The 16,986-nt window shown below is 36.6% G+C and overlaps 2 protein-coding genes across 2 annotated transcripts; one reads left to right on the top strand and one right to left on the bottom strand.

The window, feature by feature from the left end:
- Positions 1–2,224: 2,224 nt before the first annotated feature.
- Positions 2,225–2,875, top strand: neurog3 (neurogenin 3; the record flags this gene model as incomplete). Its single annotated transcript, XM_079843707.1, has 1 exon — positions 2,225–2,875. The coding sequence occupies one exon, from the start codon at positions 2,225–2,227 to the stop codon at positions 2,873–2,875; it is 651 nt and encodes a 216-aa protein (XP_079699833.1).
- An 848-nt stretch (positions 2,876–3,723) lies between these two features.
- Positions 3,724–10,443, bottom strand: pdlim1 (PDZ and LIM domain 1 (elfin)). The gene is made up of 7 exons (XM_079841918.1): positions 10,134–10,443; positions 8,862–9,013; positions 7,669–7,756; positions 6,330–6,514; positions 5,805–5,950; positions 5,456–5,573; positions 3,724–4,997 (listed from the first exon to the last, which is right to left on the bottom strand). Exons 1-7 carry the CDS (start codon positions 10,224–10,226, stop codon positions 4,811–4,813), a joined length of 969 nt encoding a protein of 322 aa, XP_079698044.1. The 5' UTR covers positions 10,227–10,443; the 3' UTR covers positions 3,724–4,810.
- Between the last annotated feature and the right edge of the window lie 6,543 nt (positions 10,444–16,986).

Below are 16,986 nucleotides of genomic sequence, written 5' to 3'. Positions count from 1 at the left end.
AACCCACGCATTCACAGCAGCACCAAAGCTTAATTATTAAGGGTGACCCCCGATTGCTCAAACCAAATAGAGTTTTAGCAAGAAGCTCTTACCTATTCAATTATAATTGGTGTATTCGGTCATAACAAGCATATGCGTTTTAGCACAATGGGTGGACTCTAAAAGGAACCTCAAAAGCACATTAAAACTGCATTACTTCTTCCAAGAAGTGTCCTCAAGATCTTTCTGGTCTCGATGCGCACACCGTTCCAAAAGCGCACACGTCTCCAAAGGTGCACGTTTTGCCACACAAAAGAGTTGACATTGTTTGAGTTTTAACAAGAGGTGTACATATGGCATCCGGGTTGTAATTAAATGTTTTTAAGTTGTTGTTTTGTCTTCTCGGTGAAGTTTCCTTTTCTTCTTTATGTGCAGCCTTTTCCGCGTCTGAACAAGAGAGAAGAATTAAATAGCTTTTCTGCCAGTTTGGGACAAATGGATGGCAAAAACCTGGTCAGCGAGTTTTAGTCCTTGATTGCCTTCTTCAGATGCCCTTCAAACAAAGGCTGGGGATGAAAATAAAGCCCCACCTGGTACTTCTGTTTGTTAAAATAATAAGAAATAGATTTCGTTTCATAAATAACAGATTGTAAAGTGCAGCAGTTGAAGACGTAGCCTATCAATCAAGAGCGAGGCCAGGTATCACCTGCTCTTCAGTATAGGGCGCATTTATTGTTAAATCATGTTCTTTGCTATATCTATGATTTCCACAGCAACAGGTCGCCTATGTTTGCCCATACTTTGCATAACAAGCAAGATATTACTAGGCACTGATAAAAATCGGGAGACAAATCTGACAGTCCCAAATTCACACCTGTCCCGCGATATCCCAATATGCATCTGGCATCAAAAGTTATTTGTAAAGCGGTAATATTTGGTTTGCTTTGGATTATTTCGAGGCCTTTACAACAGCACGGCAACATTCCCTATCTCTTTGCTTTATTTGTCCGTTTTATTGAAAGCATATGGTTATCAGATATCTTACAAAATACATATTTAGTTAGACTGGCGATGAGTGTCTTTGTGGACACTTGGGCACCACGGTAAATATGTTGCGCCCATAACAGAGCCCTTGGACCCTCCAATAAAGGAAGATTTATCAAGACTTGGGGTCAAGTGTAAACTCGTGCTTTCCGACCGCGTTAAAAGTCTTTTGTTTGCAACCGTGGCTATATTTACGACGCGCACTTAATGTTCCTAATACGGACTCCATTTGGAGACATCAGTGCGCACGCATTTGATTTTATTTGCAAATTGTGTTGTGCAAAATATTTTGTGTTTTCATTGAATAGGGAACTGCTCCTGCACATAGACTCAAGTTATACCACATTTTCTTCGCTTAAATATTATTTCCCAAGGGTTTTTTGCACTTCAACACAATTTACGCACATGAATATCACGACAAGGCGCACAACGGCAATGCCATAATATAATATTGTTTATTTGTAATTATTTTTCAGCTCTGATTATTGAAAGCTGCTTGTTAAAAAGAACATATCTAAGTGCCACTAAAATGTCCACGAAGCATGCTCATAATACCTGCATGGTAGTATGTTAACGCAGTGACAAGGTTACCAAATCACCTGTTGCGTCCATGCGTTCTTTTTCTACCATCCATTCCAGAAAAAAATGTCATGAATATTCAGTGCCATTATTAATTCGATCGTGATGAATTATAGCATTCATTTGTGGGTTGGAAAGGCTTACATGCCACTATATATTTGCAGTTTCGCGTGATGAAATTATCATTTTAGATATAAATGAGATACTATAGACTATATAACTATAGACAACGTCACCTGATATTTTCTATCCTGTTTTAATATCTTCTCTTAGTTTATATCTGGAACTAGGAAGGTACATTTTGGAAAGGGCCGTCTCAGTTCTGATTGGCCACTTGACTCCATTTGTTTGTCCTAGAGCGCAGACAGGATAAAGGGACATAACTGACGAATGGGCGCATCACCCTCTATTGTCCTTTTGATTTATATATTAAGGGAATGAATAAGAGACTGCATGTTTCTCACTGGTAGACAGGACACCCTGTAGACCAACACCCTCACGGAACTTCGGGTTCACTGAGCCAGCCTGCAAGAGGTAAGCATCTAAATTATGACAGGTTTCTTATAGACTATAAATCGAGACCTTGGACTGAGGATGACCTGTTGTGTTTTATGTTTACAGAATGACTCCAAAATCCACGTGCGCGTCGGGAGGAAGGAATGGGACCTTTACATCTAACTGGAGTTCGGCAATAGATCTCAAGTCTGGATCCACAGACATTACCAAAGGTCAACAAATCAAATACAGAAAAGAATGTGAGCTTGGCAACATAGACTCGGCGACTAAAGAGTGCTCATCTACCTTCAGCGAAGAGAACGCGACAAATACAAAAATGAAGATAAAGATGCCAGTTAAATCAGCAAGCAGACACCGTGGGAATCGCAGAGTGAAGGCAAACGATAGAGAAAGGCACCGCATGCATCAGCTGAACTCCGCACTGGATACTCTGAGAAGCGTACTACCAACTTTTCCCGACGACGCGAAACTGACTAAAATTGAGACTTTGAGATTCGCGCACAATTACATTTGGGCCTTGTCAGAAACTTTGAGAATTGCAGACCACGTTCGACAAATTTCAAATCACTCTCGGGATCAGGGGAACCTCACGGTGCCAAGCGCCTGCTTGGATGCGCGTTATAGCGCAGCAAGCACATGCGCGTCCAAGTGGCACTCCACAAACTCATCGTCAAACTGGCAAGAATCCCAAGGCAACTACACTGATTTGTTGCTAGAGGAATTTAACTGCAATTTTCAGGACAATCTGACATTTTGATTTGCTGGGGAAAGTGTAATCTGCGAGTAGCAAAACAAATCTGGCAAAAAGTGACTCTTGCTATTAGGTTGACACATTTCAGGGCAGCTCATAAGTGTATAAATGTTAGTTTTCGTTTATGCCTGAAAAAAAAAACATCATAATGATTTAATCATTTTAATTATTCAAATGATTTATTGCATGCTTTATGTCTATAATAGACATATAAATGTTGTAAATATTTCTGTTTTCTTCCCTTTTTGGTTCAAGCAAATAAATAAGTTATTTTTTAAAGTCCATTTTCATTCGAGTGCATTTATAGAATAGAAACTGTACAATCAAGTATAATAAATTCATATAAAATGCTTTAGTGATTCGTGAAGAAAGCTGGCATGTTGTAATTTTACGAACAGGATTCTGCGCGTGCGCATCAGCTGCGCTTTCCAAAGCAACAGGTAAATACTGCTCACAATAGGGAAGACCAGGCAATGTCTCTAGTGGAACAAACATTAAAATAGCCAAACTAAGCATAAATTAAACCTTTATTTCTTAGGTTAAAAACCCCAGACATTGTCTCAAAAAAGACCACAAGTAAGCCTTATCAATATAATGCAGGGTTTTTCAAACTGGGGTCCTCCAGAAGGTTCTAAGGGGTCCCCAGAAAATTTCAGAGAATAAAAAGACAAAGCAAAAATGGATAAAGTCTACTCAATATTCTGTTTCATTTCTAAATGTTTCTCTCCTTTCTTGCCATATACATTTCAGTATTGTATTATGTTAGCTTTGTATCTTTAGTGAGTTTTTCTCCCTATAGTCCCCTTTATCTCGCTCACTGGGGTTGTCAGGCAGTATTCCTAACGCAGTACATAAGCTGCTTGCATACATTTATTGTGAAAGTTGCTTATACAAATACATTTTAATTGAAAATGTTCTTCTTCAGGTTTATACCAACATTAATAGCCAATTTAAGTTGGGAAACAATATGTTGTATTTATAATGTCACACTTACTATTTAGCTAACAGTTTAAATGTTTTTCGCACATTAAAATACATGGATTTTAGGAAGGGGGTCCCTCATATTTGGGGGTCCTTGGCATCGTAAAGTTTGAAAACCCCTGGCTCAATGTATTTCTCTATGCATATGTTCTATTAAATAACCATATTGTTCAATTAGTATATTATGAGTAATTTCGATTAGTTTCACTTTTGAGATTCTTACAGCTACAGAAAAAAACTATTGCATTCTGACTGAAGTATGAGTGGGTTGGTGTTGCTTACAATGCAACACTCAAATATTCAGTCATTTATTCTGCTATAATTAAGCTTTTGCAGAAAGCCTTTTATTGAAAGGTCAGCGTGATTCAAATGAATAAACATTCCTAATAAAAAAAGCCTGTAACAAAACTCAATCTTTAAAAAAAAAAAAAAAAAAAATTCACAATGAATATGCAACATTTTATTTTTCTAGCAAGGATGAACAAGTTATTTTAATAAAAAAATATGGAGAATCCAAAAGACAATATACATACAGGCAATGGATTTTACATACCGTTGTGTGTGAGGAATATGACCATGATTACATACATTTCAATGATCAACTTTTCATGAAAAACTGCAAATGCAGAAAGTGGTCTTAAGATACCCAAGCACCAATAATATAAGCCTATTATACAAAGAGATACATGTATGGAATGACTAAGACATCGGAATGTATGATAACAATAACACTTAATCTGGATAGACCCTTTATTCACATAGTCAGGTAATGTCTGATGTTGCCAAAGTCCATTTAAATCCATGCACTTCTCTCTGCACATGTAAGAGATGTTACAAACATCCATGCTGGCAACAAAGCAGCCTCATTGGAAGACTATCCAAAATAAAGTGTTACAGATTTCTGAAGGAATTCCCCACATAAGGGAATGTGCAGTTTTAAAGTAGAATGCTGTTAACAGTCTACTTTGGAAAAACAGTGACAACGTCATAACCCTCTGGAGGAGTGACGCGTTCACGTGCGTGTTTCTCGCAGTAAATCTTGTCCTCAACAAAAAAGTGTCCTTTCTGCTTAAGATTGATCCCGCAGTCTGTGCAAATGTAGCACTCTGGGTGGCGAAACTTATCTCGAACTTTGACAATCATTCCTCTTTAAAACCAAAAAAAGAGAGAGAGAGATAAAAATTAGTCACAATATAGGGAAACACGTTTGGGAAAATTCCTATAACTATGAGTGGCTGCTCACTGCAGAACCAATGGGTGCAGTATGACGTCTAGGTCACCCTCTTTGGATGCAATGGGTGGAGCATGAAGGTCTAGCCACACTATCCCTGAACCTAATTAGGTTAATCTGCACTGATTAGATCAACAGAGGGGGAGCCGGACCTCATTTGGCCCTGCAGTGAACACCACTTGATCATTATGGGGAAATCCAAAATCCAAAGATATTATAAAGAGATTCAGTTCCAAAGTGTTCCACTAGATGGCGACACATGGCTTATCACCACAATTGCACATGAAAGAAACTACAAAGTTCATGCAACTGTTCTAGGATGCATGCATTTCCTTAAAACTCCTATAAAGATATAATAAAACAGTGAAACTTACACAATCCCCGAACCGCATTTGTCACATTGAGAGAGCTTTTCGGGATTCCCAACCGAGGCTCCAATTTTTGTGGAGGGGGCCTTGACACTTCTGAAGCCGGAGGGTTTATCTGCATCACCTGACACAAAGAAACAAAGATGCTTAGGCATTGTTATAGGCCAAAAATCATCTGATGCCATTTACAAAGTGTGTTTCACAGCGGTGGTCACAGGCATGGAGTTAGAAACTAATGATTATGAATGACCAGAATTGCAGACACCCATTTTGTCAACAGAAGCTAAGGCCTGGTCACCTTCATGTATTTCAGACACAATGTAATAGGCTATACAATATGTGCATGATGATATACCAGTTTCCAGGATCTCCTGCAGAACTTTAAAAGAGGCAGATTGCCGAGGAGGCTCGTTGGATTCTTGATTATCCTGCAGCATTTTGTACACCTCAGAGTCTGCAGGTAATGCAGGCTTTGGCTGGCCGGGTTTACAGGGATCTGAGCTATAATACAGGAAGAAGATCACACATGACAGTCACAAGACAAACAATGTTATCTCAATAGTATTATGTTATTCAACCCAATCCACACTGGCTAGTTTCAGCCCTGACAGCCCTTCAAATATCATACATTATTAATTTATAAAAACATTAGGTTTTTGAGGAGTTGCCCCACGTGGCATTTTACAACCTGTACTAACCTTGCATTGTCATAAAAAGTTTGAATTATTTGCTATTTTTAGAGTTTAGCGTTAGAGTTTCAAAGTTATGAAGGTCCGTAGGTGTCGGCTCTATATCATTTCCTTTTTTGTTTTTTATGCATGTTATTTGCACCATATGGCTTTGTGACAAGTATGTCAGTGAGGCGTGCAATCATGCTTACTTCCTACTGGCTTCATTGGAGACGGCAGAAGTCTGGACATCATCCACTGCACTGTTGAAACTCTTAATGTTCTCAGAGGAATACAGGCCAGCAGGGTTATTGTACAGGTTGGTGACCACCCTGGGACTGCCGGAATTAAATGGAATAGCACTCCTGTTATGAGCAGAGCCTATAAGTTTTACCTCCTACAGAAAAAGACACCAGGAACTATGAGACTACAAATCTCAAAAACACAGCAAACATAGGAGAGAGGTGTAGCTTTAAAAGCATAATTCACCCGAAAATGAAAATTCTGTCATCACTTACATCCTTTATTTATAAGAACATTACACATTAACATTTCTGTAAATATGCCAATATTAGACCACTGGCTAATTTCCAACTGTAGTCCCTTTGCCTGCATGCTAAAAGAACCAGAAAAACATTGCAATTTACAGACATAAGTACAGACATCTTCAAAATGTCTTTTGTATTTCACGGAAGAAAAGGTCATAAAGGTTTGGATGATTTTCATTTTTGGGTGACATATAAACTAAGCCAAAGACATTAGGGCTTTCACAGACAGGGCTTAGATTAAGCCAGGATTGGGCCTTAGTTCAATAAGAACATTTAAGTAGCTTTTATAAACATGCCTTAGAAAAGAAAAACATTACTGATGTGCATTTTGAGACAAAACAATAGCACTGACATATTTTAAGATATGTCAGTGCAAGTTGCTTTCAGTTGAAACGCGCATTTTAGTCTGGGACTAGCTTAAGTCTTGTCTGTGAAACCGTGGGTAGATAATTTAATAAAGAATGCAGTAATATATTAGACCAGAAAAAGAGATCCGAGAGTGTAGATATTTTTAACCAAGCTGATGTGAACTAAGACCATTAAACGAAAGGAGAAAAAAAAAAACATGGGAAAGTTTTGCCAAAGACTAAGGTTTTAATGACACTGTGAAACTTTCCTGTGTTAACAACATATTTAGCAGTTGTTTCTTATTAGGTTTCATTCCCTGCTTGAAACGGGAAACATTTATAACACCCAAACTATGTAGGCAAACTTCACACACTTCCTATGATCACTCACATTCTGACCCTAAATTTCCAACTTAGCCTGCAGGATGTGGGTCTTGCGTCATGCTTTTGGCTGATAAACTCACTGGTCTCCATGGATAAGGCTTGTTAGGGCATAAACAATGACTTCACTTTGGCAGCCTATAGTGACATGCCTTTATTTGTTTAGCGGCTATGGTCCTGTTATGACAGCCTAAAGCACAAAGAATGACTTTAAAGCTCATTGAAAATGATCAGGGGTCCATTTAAAATCCCAGTTAAGCAGAGCTGAAACGCACCTGTGTTTCTGTATTTGCCAGATTCATCTTGTATGGATTGGGCTTTCCTTCTTCATTGACCAGTGGGGACCACATTTTTGACTCTGATCTAAAGAACAAAAAAATGAAAAACTGTCATGCAGTGAATCAATAATTGATTAAAATAAAAGTATAAAATCAAGGATTAACAGTAAGAAGTTGGGTAAGTTGATGAAATTGTACTGATCTTGTACTGTATAAGTTTTCAAGGCATAAAAACACATTGGGTTTTCTGTCAAGTATTGAACTGTTGTTGCAAATTCTACTTATTTAGACTTGCCACAACCGTAGGGTTATCTACTGACCGACACAGAGGATATGTCGAAATTGTAAGAATGACTTGTAACAGACTTCAGTAAAAACTTTATACCTAGCAACATTTTACAATGTATGCCATAATTTTCCACTGTGTCAATGATTTTTATTATACTTTCTAGCTATTATAACAAATAAAAAATGTATTGCTTTTTGTAACATTTAAATTTAAAATATTTATCTAGTACAACAAATAAAAATCCTCACTGTTGAGTCCATTTAAGGTGAGTGGCTAATCTCCAACTCATAAAATCTCCACTTCCAAACAGTCAGCATTCGTTGCAATACTTTTTTAACGGGAATCTCTACAAAATGCACTAAAAACTAAGAGAGGACCTCAATACAGGGACCAGTGGTGTATGGCACCCTAATAGTTAAAAATATGAAATCTAGAATGTCTGGAAGAATTTAAAAAAATAAAAATGTAAAAAGAAGTTATATTATGCATTTCTGTGTGCTTATAAACACATGTAAATTTATGCATTTAGCAGATGTAGGGTGACCATATTTTGATTACCAAAAACCAGGACACTCAGCCCGGCAATGAGATACTCAAATGATACTAGAAGTTTTCTCAAATATTACTTATTAATTTCAATACATTTAAAGTATGCCCCCTCTGTATGGATTGAAAATTGTTATATTAGGGCCAGGACAGGACTTGAAAACTGGACTTGTCCTGGGAAAACAGGAGAAGCCTTTATCCAAAGTGAATTACAAATAAGGGAAAAAAGCTATTTGTCAAAGAGCCAGCAAAAATATTCATAATAAACGATGCCTGGTTTATTAGTCAAGACAAGATATCTCATGGCTAATGATGCACATTTGCTCATTCAGAAATACCACAGAATTTCCCTCACCTGTCAATGGAAAGCACCATTTCCTCAATGCAGGCTTTGATTTTATTCTGTGCTTCCAAGTGAGTCATGCCATCTGTTGACTCTCCATCTATGGCCAGGATCATATCCCCCAAGCAAAGGTCAGCCTGAGCCGCTTTACTTCCTGGGGTCACCTAAAAAAAAAAGCCAAATATGAGTATCACCATCATCATTATTCGCATAGTATAAAAGGAAAAAAAAAATTTTTTGTGAATGCAGACAAAATCATCCTTTGTTACTCTAAAAGGTGCAGTTTTTCATACCCAAATATAAACTTAAGAAAATATGGCAGCAGTTTGACAATAACTTTGGACCAGTTTTCACTTATTATATGATGACTTCCTCTATAAAATGTAAGGGCAGATGACATAACTGCAGTGCCTGCTAATGAACATAAATGTCCAAATAACCACACTTGCGGTCTTTGCACTTGGCCACTTGTCTACTTACACAACGTATTTCCTGCATTTGTCCCAAAGTGTTCAAGTAGGCGTGAATACCTTGTGTGTGTAGAACATTTGATTACCTGATGAAACACGTTTATAGTGATGTAGTATGATGATTATCATGATGCAAGATGGGATACGCTTAGCTTCGAATACCGCTCCAAATATGTATTCGAAATATTGTGCGTTCAGGGCACTGCGCTTTGGCATTTTTAAGACATGGCACAGTCTTGCGCACCTACTTCCTGTTGCGTGCACGCGCTCGCAAGTGGCCAAGACCGCGAGTGTGGGTATTTGGACAGACAGGCCCTAACAACTTATTCTAAAAAGCTGATGTCTGGAGGCTTCTTTTAATGTTAGTGAACATCACTTTAGCCTGATAATATATTCATATATGTATACATCTTTTAATTAATACAAAATATTGAGTGCACCTTTAAGAGTTGACAGGCAGATTGTAGCAAACAGTTGAGGTACACGTTTGAAACGCGCGCGTGCCACTTTATAACCATTGTAACATGTCATGCACTTATGCCACGAATAGCTAGGCTACTTGTAATGTTTAAACTTGAAACGATTTGGAATTACGTACAGTAGTTCTATTTAGAGAAAGGAGCTAGTTTCCATTGGTTCTAGCTAGACTAGACATAAGTTAAAACACTGATGATCAGATAAGGTCGCGTTCACGTGCGACACGTTCTTGAGTTTATTCGGTTTATGAAGCCAATTATTTTGGCCTAGTTGTGTCTATGAAAGCCACCGTTTCGTCTGTGCTAAATTATTAACCAATCTGAAGTTCATTTCTTACCCTCGAGATTGTAAGGGGCTGCTCGAAATCTTTCCCTCCGACCAGACGGAATCCCCACGGTCCAGGGCCTTGTAAAACAACCCGTACAGGCATTATACTTTCAACACTTAGCCTAAACGGCTGGCGTAAACTTATTACTGAACTGGTGCACTGTTAACTGTGCTGTAAAGTCTGTAGTTTCGTGTAACTGTAGCGGGACAGGGCGTTCACTTTGAAGAGATGATGCCTGGGCGGAGCTTCCTCAGAAGTGAGCGAATAATGTCAGGTCTCTGTGCTGATAAGAGCTTATTTCCTATGTTTGTTTAGGGGTGGACCGTTACGTCATTTTATATCGAAGTTTACCATGTATGGAAGAGCCAAATCCTGGGATTTGGTATGTGCCACTCCCAATCCAGTCGGATTCCTGGCGAATTCCTGTTCGCTCATGCTTTCCAGGACTATGGATCACATTCTCTGCATTCTCAAAAAGTGGAGCGAGCGCATACGAAACGGGCAATGTAGCACAAAACAATGTTTGATTTTTATTAAAGGTGTGTGTAGAGTTGTATAAACCTTATAAACAAGTGAAGACATGCATCAAGTTGATTACTTAAGGAGCCTTTGAAATAATGAGGACATTTTAAGTGCTCCTCGAGTCAGTTTTCAACATGTTTCAAAATGTTTGTGAGGACATTTCCAAAGGTTTGGACATCTAAAGTGTAACCACCAAAAATCCACTCACACAAATAAATAGGCCTACTCTCTCTTTCTTTAATACATTGCATCTAGTATCCATCATTTTGCACAGTCGCTGGCATATAGCCTTAATGCAAGCGCAACAAATGCAAAGATTGTTTGAGATTATGGGAGTGCATGCTATTCGATTTATCTTTACGTAGCCAGTTCAAGAATAAGTGTACATTGAAGTACATATGTGTTTGCATTTACTTTTTCAGATAAACTATTAGTAGAGCTGCATTACAGAAACACACTTAATTTCTTACCTTTCAATTAAAAAACAATATATATATATATATATATATATATATATATATATATATATATATATATATATATATATATATATATATATATATATATATATATATATATATATATATATATATATATATATATATTCCAAGTAAAATTATAATGGTTGATCAAAAGATAGGATTCTGAGTCAGACTCAGGTTGGTTCTGTAATATCGTCCCAGGGCCATCTTATCTGTTTAGTACCCATGGTGATTTCAGTTCTCATTTAGAACATAATGATCTTATGACTTAAGATAGGATGTTTCAGTAATTCAGCCTTAACACCCTTCCGGCAGAGTTTAACCCTGCTTCAGCACACCTGTAATTATATCAAGTCTGAAAGTCTTTCAGCAACAGTTTTTCAGGCAGTCTATATGCTTAACTAAACTATGCAGAATGGAAGAATCTCCAAAATGAGATCCTTGGCCTACGGACTAATTTCTGGCAATGTGTCCCCTCCTCAAAGTCAATGTTCTTTATGGACCTTTATCACATTTCTGAGGAATGTGCAAATAAAAGACTAGTAGCCTATATGTTATATTCCAAACACATACAACATCCATACAACTTTCAAAGATGGGGATAAATAGAGATATTATTTTGTTTTGTCTGTTCTTTTTTCATTTTTCATTTTTTTTTTGCTATATAATGCCAGGGTAATAAGGTACATTGAGATAAATTTACGTTAAGATTTGTATAAATGTAAAAAAAACAAATATAAAAAAAAGTTAATTATTTCAAGAAATTAACCCATGGAACCCATACATTTTGTATAGGCTATGGCTTGCAATAAGAAATTGTGCAATGTAAAATAAACGTAAACGATAAAAAGTAGGCCAATATGAATAAATTAAATAAAATATTAGTAGTGCAAAATAAGAAAAACTACAAGTAAACGAAATAACACTAAAGGGCTATATGCATATCTATTTATGAAATGTTACTTCATTACACTGGATGGATTTTACATAGACCTACTTTGTATTCACTTGTTAAATACATCAGTGGACATTTTTCCTCTCTATCCTCCTGGGTTCCACTGTCCTCGTATGAAGACATATATATACATGTCACAGTTTTAAGTCTGGATGTAAAGAGCACATTCAGGGCTTTTCAGAGATTTGTTTTGAGGTTTCAGCAAGACAACAACTTCTCCTTCTTCTTTAAAAATGACTGAATAATCGAATGTAGCACTCTTATGGAAAATAATTCTATTTGAATTTCTGTTTCAAAACATGGCATTGATTTCATACATGTCCTCAATAGATATGTTTATCAGGCATTTTGGGAGACACAACAAGTGAATCGGCAAAAGAAATTACATATACATGCAGTGGTGGAGGAAGTACTGAATCTCAGTACATAAGTAAAAGTACAAATACCCAGAGATTTACTTTAGTAAAAGTACAAGTACAAGTAAAAAAAAGTAAAAAGTACCTGATTTTAAATGTACTTTAAGTATTAAAAGTAAAAGTACTTGCATGACAATTTATTCTCTTAATGTCTATATTCTAATAATAATAAAATAAAATAAAACATTATGGGCTGTGGCATTTTAACTAAGTTAGTTTTGGGTTAATGTAATTGTGCCTACCATCAGTGGCCCAGTTTACATTCAATTTTGGTTATCAGGGTGATCTGCAGAGTTAAATATCATTATTCTGAAGCAATATTCTCACTAGTGTTCAGTGAACAGCTTTGACGTATTTAAATCTGCATATTTATGATATTTTTACCTTTTATAAAGGGCATTTTCCCCCTAATCTTATTCAATAGAGGATATTCAGCTTTCCTTTTATATTCTTAAATTGTATCAATACATTAAATTAGAATAAGACAATATAGGGCTGTTACCAATCAAATTAAATCATTTACACTGAACATTTACAACTTAATTAAATGATGTTATGAGATTGTTTTAAATATTTTTTTGAATACAAATAAGAAATGTTGGAAAGAATGTTTTAATATGAAACTAAACTGCCAGTAGGTGGCGGCAGGTATTAATGAGTGAATCATTGAGTCGATTCGCTCAAACGGCTGATTCGTTCAAGAATGAAGTCGTTTATGAACAGGTCATTGAATCTTTGATTCAACCGATTCATTCAAAACACTGAATCATTCAGTAACGCTCTGTTGCTGCTTTGTTTGGAACTATTCTCGCTGCTGAAATAGAACAAAAACAGTCAATATATTGCATCTAAAATGTAAGTAACTTTTTTTTTTAATTAATTGTTTATGGAACTGTCAGTGTCATATGAAATCAGTGACACATTTTCAGTCGTGAATGCATTCAGGATAACAGCACTCTTGGTCGTTTGATGTTTTTAACTGTAGCCTATTATATGTTTTAAATATAAAAACTCCACATTTTGAATCATTACTGCAGTATGTCGAGCCCTGAAACTGATCAGAAAATGTAACGAAAATGTAACGAAATGTTGTAGAAATGTAGTAGAGTAAAAAGTATAATAATTGCTGCAAAATGTAACAAAGTAAAAGTAAAAAGTATGCACTGATTCTACTTGTAAAGTACAGATACATGAAAAATTTACTTAAGTAAAGTAACGAAGTAGTTGTACTTCGTTACATTCCACCGCTGTATACATGTTCCTATAAAATATGAAATATTATGATGAAAATGTTGTCATCTACTCCCATTATTACACTTCTTTTTTTCCATTTCCATTTTTCCATTCCATTTTTTTTTGTTGCTCTAAGAACACATTCAAATTAGATATGGTGCATTGAATGGGAAAACCATTGAAAACCATGAAAAAAAAAATCTCATTGTTTTTGTAATTATGTCATTTTACACTAAAAAAAAATGGTGCTATAGGGCATTAAAATTGGTTCTTGACTATAGCACCATATCTTAACAGGATCTGTAGGCCTATATGGTAGCGGTGCTAGCACCTCGGTCATTTAAAGAACCGCTGAAGAACCACTGAAGCGCCAAGATTTGGTGCTATACAGCACTTAAAGTGGTTCCCGATTACAAGCCAAAGAACCACTTTTAGTACTATGGCACAATTTTTTTAGAGTGTACAACTGAGTCCCGGTGTCCACTTACGAGGACATAGCATAAACATATATATATATATTATATATATATATATATATATATATATATATATATATATATATATATATATATATATATATAATTCTTATGCTCTTAGTCTAGGCCTAAATTATGTAAAAATACTAAATTCAAAAGACTTTGTTTTCCTGGGTCTTTAGGAGGCTATAAATAAGAGTTAGGACTAGATTAAATACTTTACGTTATTCTGTTAAATAGTAGGCTACATTTGTCTTTTTAGATTAAACAATTGAAGGCTACTACATTTGATATCATACAGCCTGTTGGCGGCACCACCGATGCATTGGAGAATAGGCCTAATGTAGCTAGCTCGGAGTTGATTTGCATAAATCAGGTGTGATGTAAACTCACGACCAACAGAGGTCATCCTCAACCCTTTGCTTTGCTTCGAAAACATACGGACAGTTTCGAAATGTCTGTGGTTTCGTTTCCACTTATTTCTTCCGTGATGATAGCAGCACCGTGAATGACAGAACCACAAACACACATTATCGTTCTGAAATTATACGTGTTTGCGTTCGACCCATAGACTGTAAAAGGTATGACCTCAACACTTAAAGCGTTTGAGCACGAGTTCAAAACATTACTGGAGTTTGTAAGTTTATTTTTGTCTTCAAGACAGTGTAGCCTACCTAGCCTACACCACACGCAGCAGATACCGTGTTTATGTGCCTTATAAAACCAATATTTTAATGTTTGCATCATGAGTAGGCTACATAGGCTACAGAGAATTAGTAAGTTCCCTAAGCTGTTCTTTTTAAACATTGTTCCTCTTTGTACGTGAGCTCTGCGAAAAGCAGAAGTAAGGCATGTGACTTGAAACTATCAGGACGAGTCGGTGAAAGTAGCGACTCTTGTGGTCAGGCCTGAGGCGGAGGCCCTCTGCCCCTGCTACCCCTCAAAATATGTCATGAGCGCAGCTAGAAAGGTGTCTTATGATGTCATTTGTGTGTGGTACATTATGGTTCACCAATGACAAGTGAAGCTCAAGAGCTTGTTGTTTCGAGACGTCACCGTGTGGTGTGGGAGTGGGGCCGTTTGTTGAGTGGGGGGGCCAACGGTGACATTTCGAGCTGTTAAAGCCTTATCTGTCAGTCCCTATCCCCCACCCACGTACTGTATGACTCAGTTAGGCTTGACCAACAGGAGCAGGTGCTCATTGTGGCTTGATCAAGCTAGAGGTGAAGGGGCAGGGCATGTATTCTAGTAGTAATAATAATAATATTGGAAGTATTTAATACAAGGCTTAGGGTATTGCTATATATATTTCACCAATTACTACAATTTTCCTTTCCTAATCATAATATTTCATTCAATTATTATTAGTAGCCAACTATTCATTACCATGTCCTTATTACTTGATTATTTTCTTACATATTGGAATACTTTTTAGTAAAACATATTTTTTTCCCTCTCATTCATTTCTTAAAACATTTCCTTCCATAAATATGTTGCATAATATTTCATTAAACAAATAAATAAATGCTCGTTAATATTAAAATGAAATGTTCATATTTTTCAGAATATTTATTTAAATAACCTACTGCTGTTTTTGTCAGCTGTAAATGTACAAACAAATTGGATGTAGTTGACAAAATATACTTTTTTTATTAAATCATTATTTTTTTGTTATTGAGCTAATTAAAGCACTTAAATTAAGTTGTAAAATGTAACCTTTTACAGTGTAATCCTTGAATGCAATATATGCTGTCTGCCAAACTATTTCTGTCACACAAGCACACAACGCTACATTTCCTGGCTAGGTGTGTGTTGGAATCTGTACAATGTGTTTTTGCTTTTGTTTTTTATTCAGAGTGAGTGTTTGAGTGTGTATAAGAGCAAGTGCGGAGATATGGCATTAGGTGAAGAAAATACATATGGAGGGAATTTAAGAATTGAATGGTGATCAGTTCAGTATGTACCAAATTCAGCTCAGATCTTCAGCTCATGGTTCTTATTCAGATCTCTCTGAAGGGTTATAGGGATTTTCCCTCTGTGCTAAAATCTGAGATTCATTGCACATGAGGTAAGCATTTCAGTCAAGCACACAAGCAATATGTAATTAGACAGAGCTTCAGGACAGTTGCATGCCTCTTTTTCTCCAAGCAAAACTGTTTAATGGGTACCCTTGAATTTGTAGTTGTATAGGGTAGGTTTAAACACTTGGCTGCAAGTGTATTCTGAAGCGAATCCGAATGGACATTGTAAGGTGGAAAATAATCAAAGATATTTGAAATAGAACAAAATCATCTGCTTTGCTGTTAGCAGCCATCGTTGTGATCAAGATATTTGAAATTGACTCAACCCCCTCCTCCTTAACGCCATCAGAGGGGCCAGTTGGAGTTAGAAGAACAAAAGAATGGCTGGCTGGCCAAATGGTCTTCGCACCTTTGATACAATGGGAGAAGTTTCGTCTGATTGGTTACTTTCAAACGTCTTACGGTTTGGTCTGATTGGTCAGTTTTAAAAGAGTCATAGTTGAGTTTGGTGACATCAGGGAAAAGGATAAAAGAGGATTTCAACTGTAGCTCGCTCTCTTTTTTGGATTCTCTGGCTTTCTCTTGAAAGAGCTGCTCTTTAGCTCTCTCTCTCTTTCTTTCTCTCTCTCTCCCTCTCTCTTTCTCTCTCTCTATCTCACAGGTAACATTCTAGGCAGAGGCCTACTGAGCATAATTAAGGGTTTATGTTTACATCTATTTTAAACTATTTTAAGTGTAACCATAACTAGAATTTGTG

Source organism: Gobio gobio, assembly GCF_949357685.1.
Source record: "Gobio gobio genome assembly, chromosome: 18".
NCBI classification, from domain to species: Eukaryota; Metazoa; Chordata; class Actinopteri; order Cypriniformes; family Gobionidae; genus Gobio; species Gobio gobio.
Note: the sequence above shows the minus strand (reverse complement) of the source record. Positions and strands in the feature narration are given on the sequence as shown.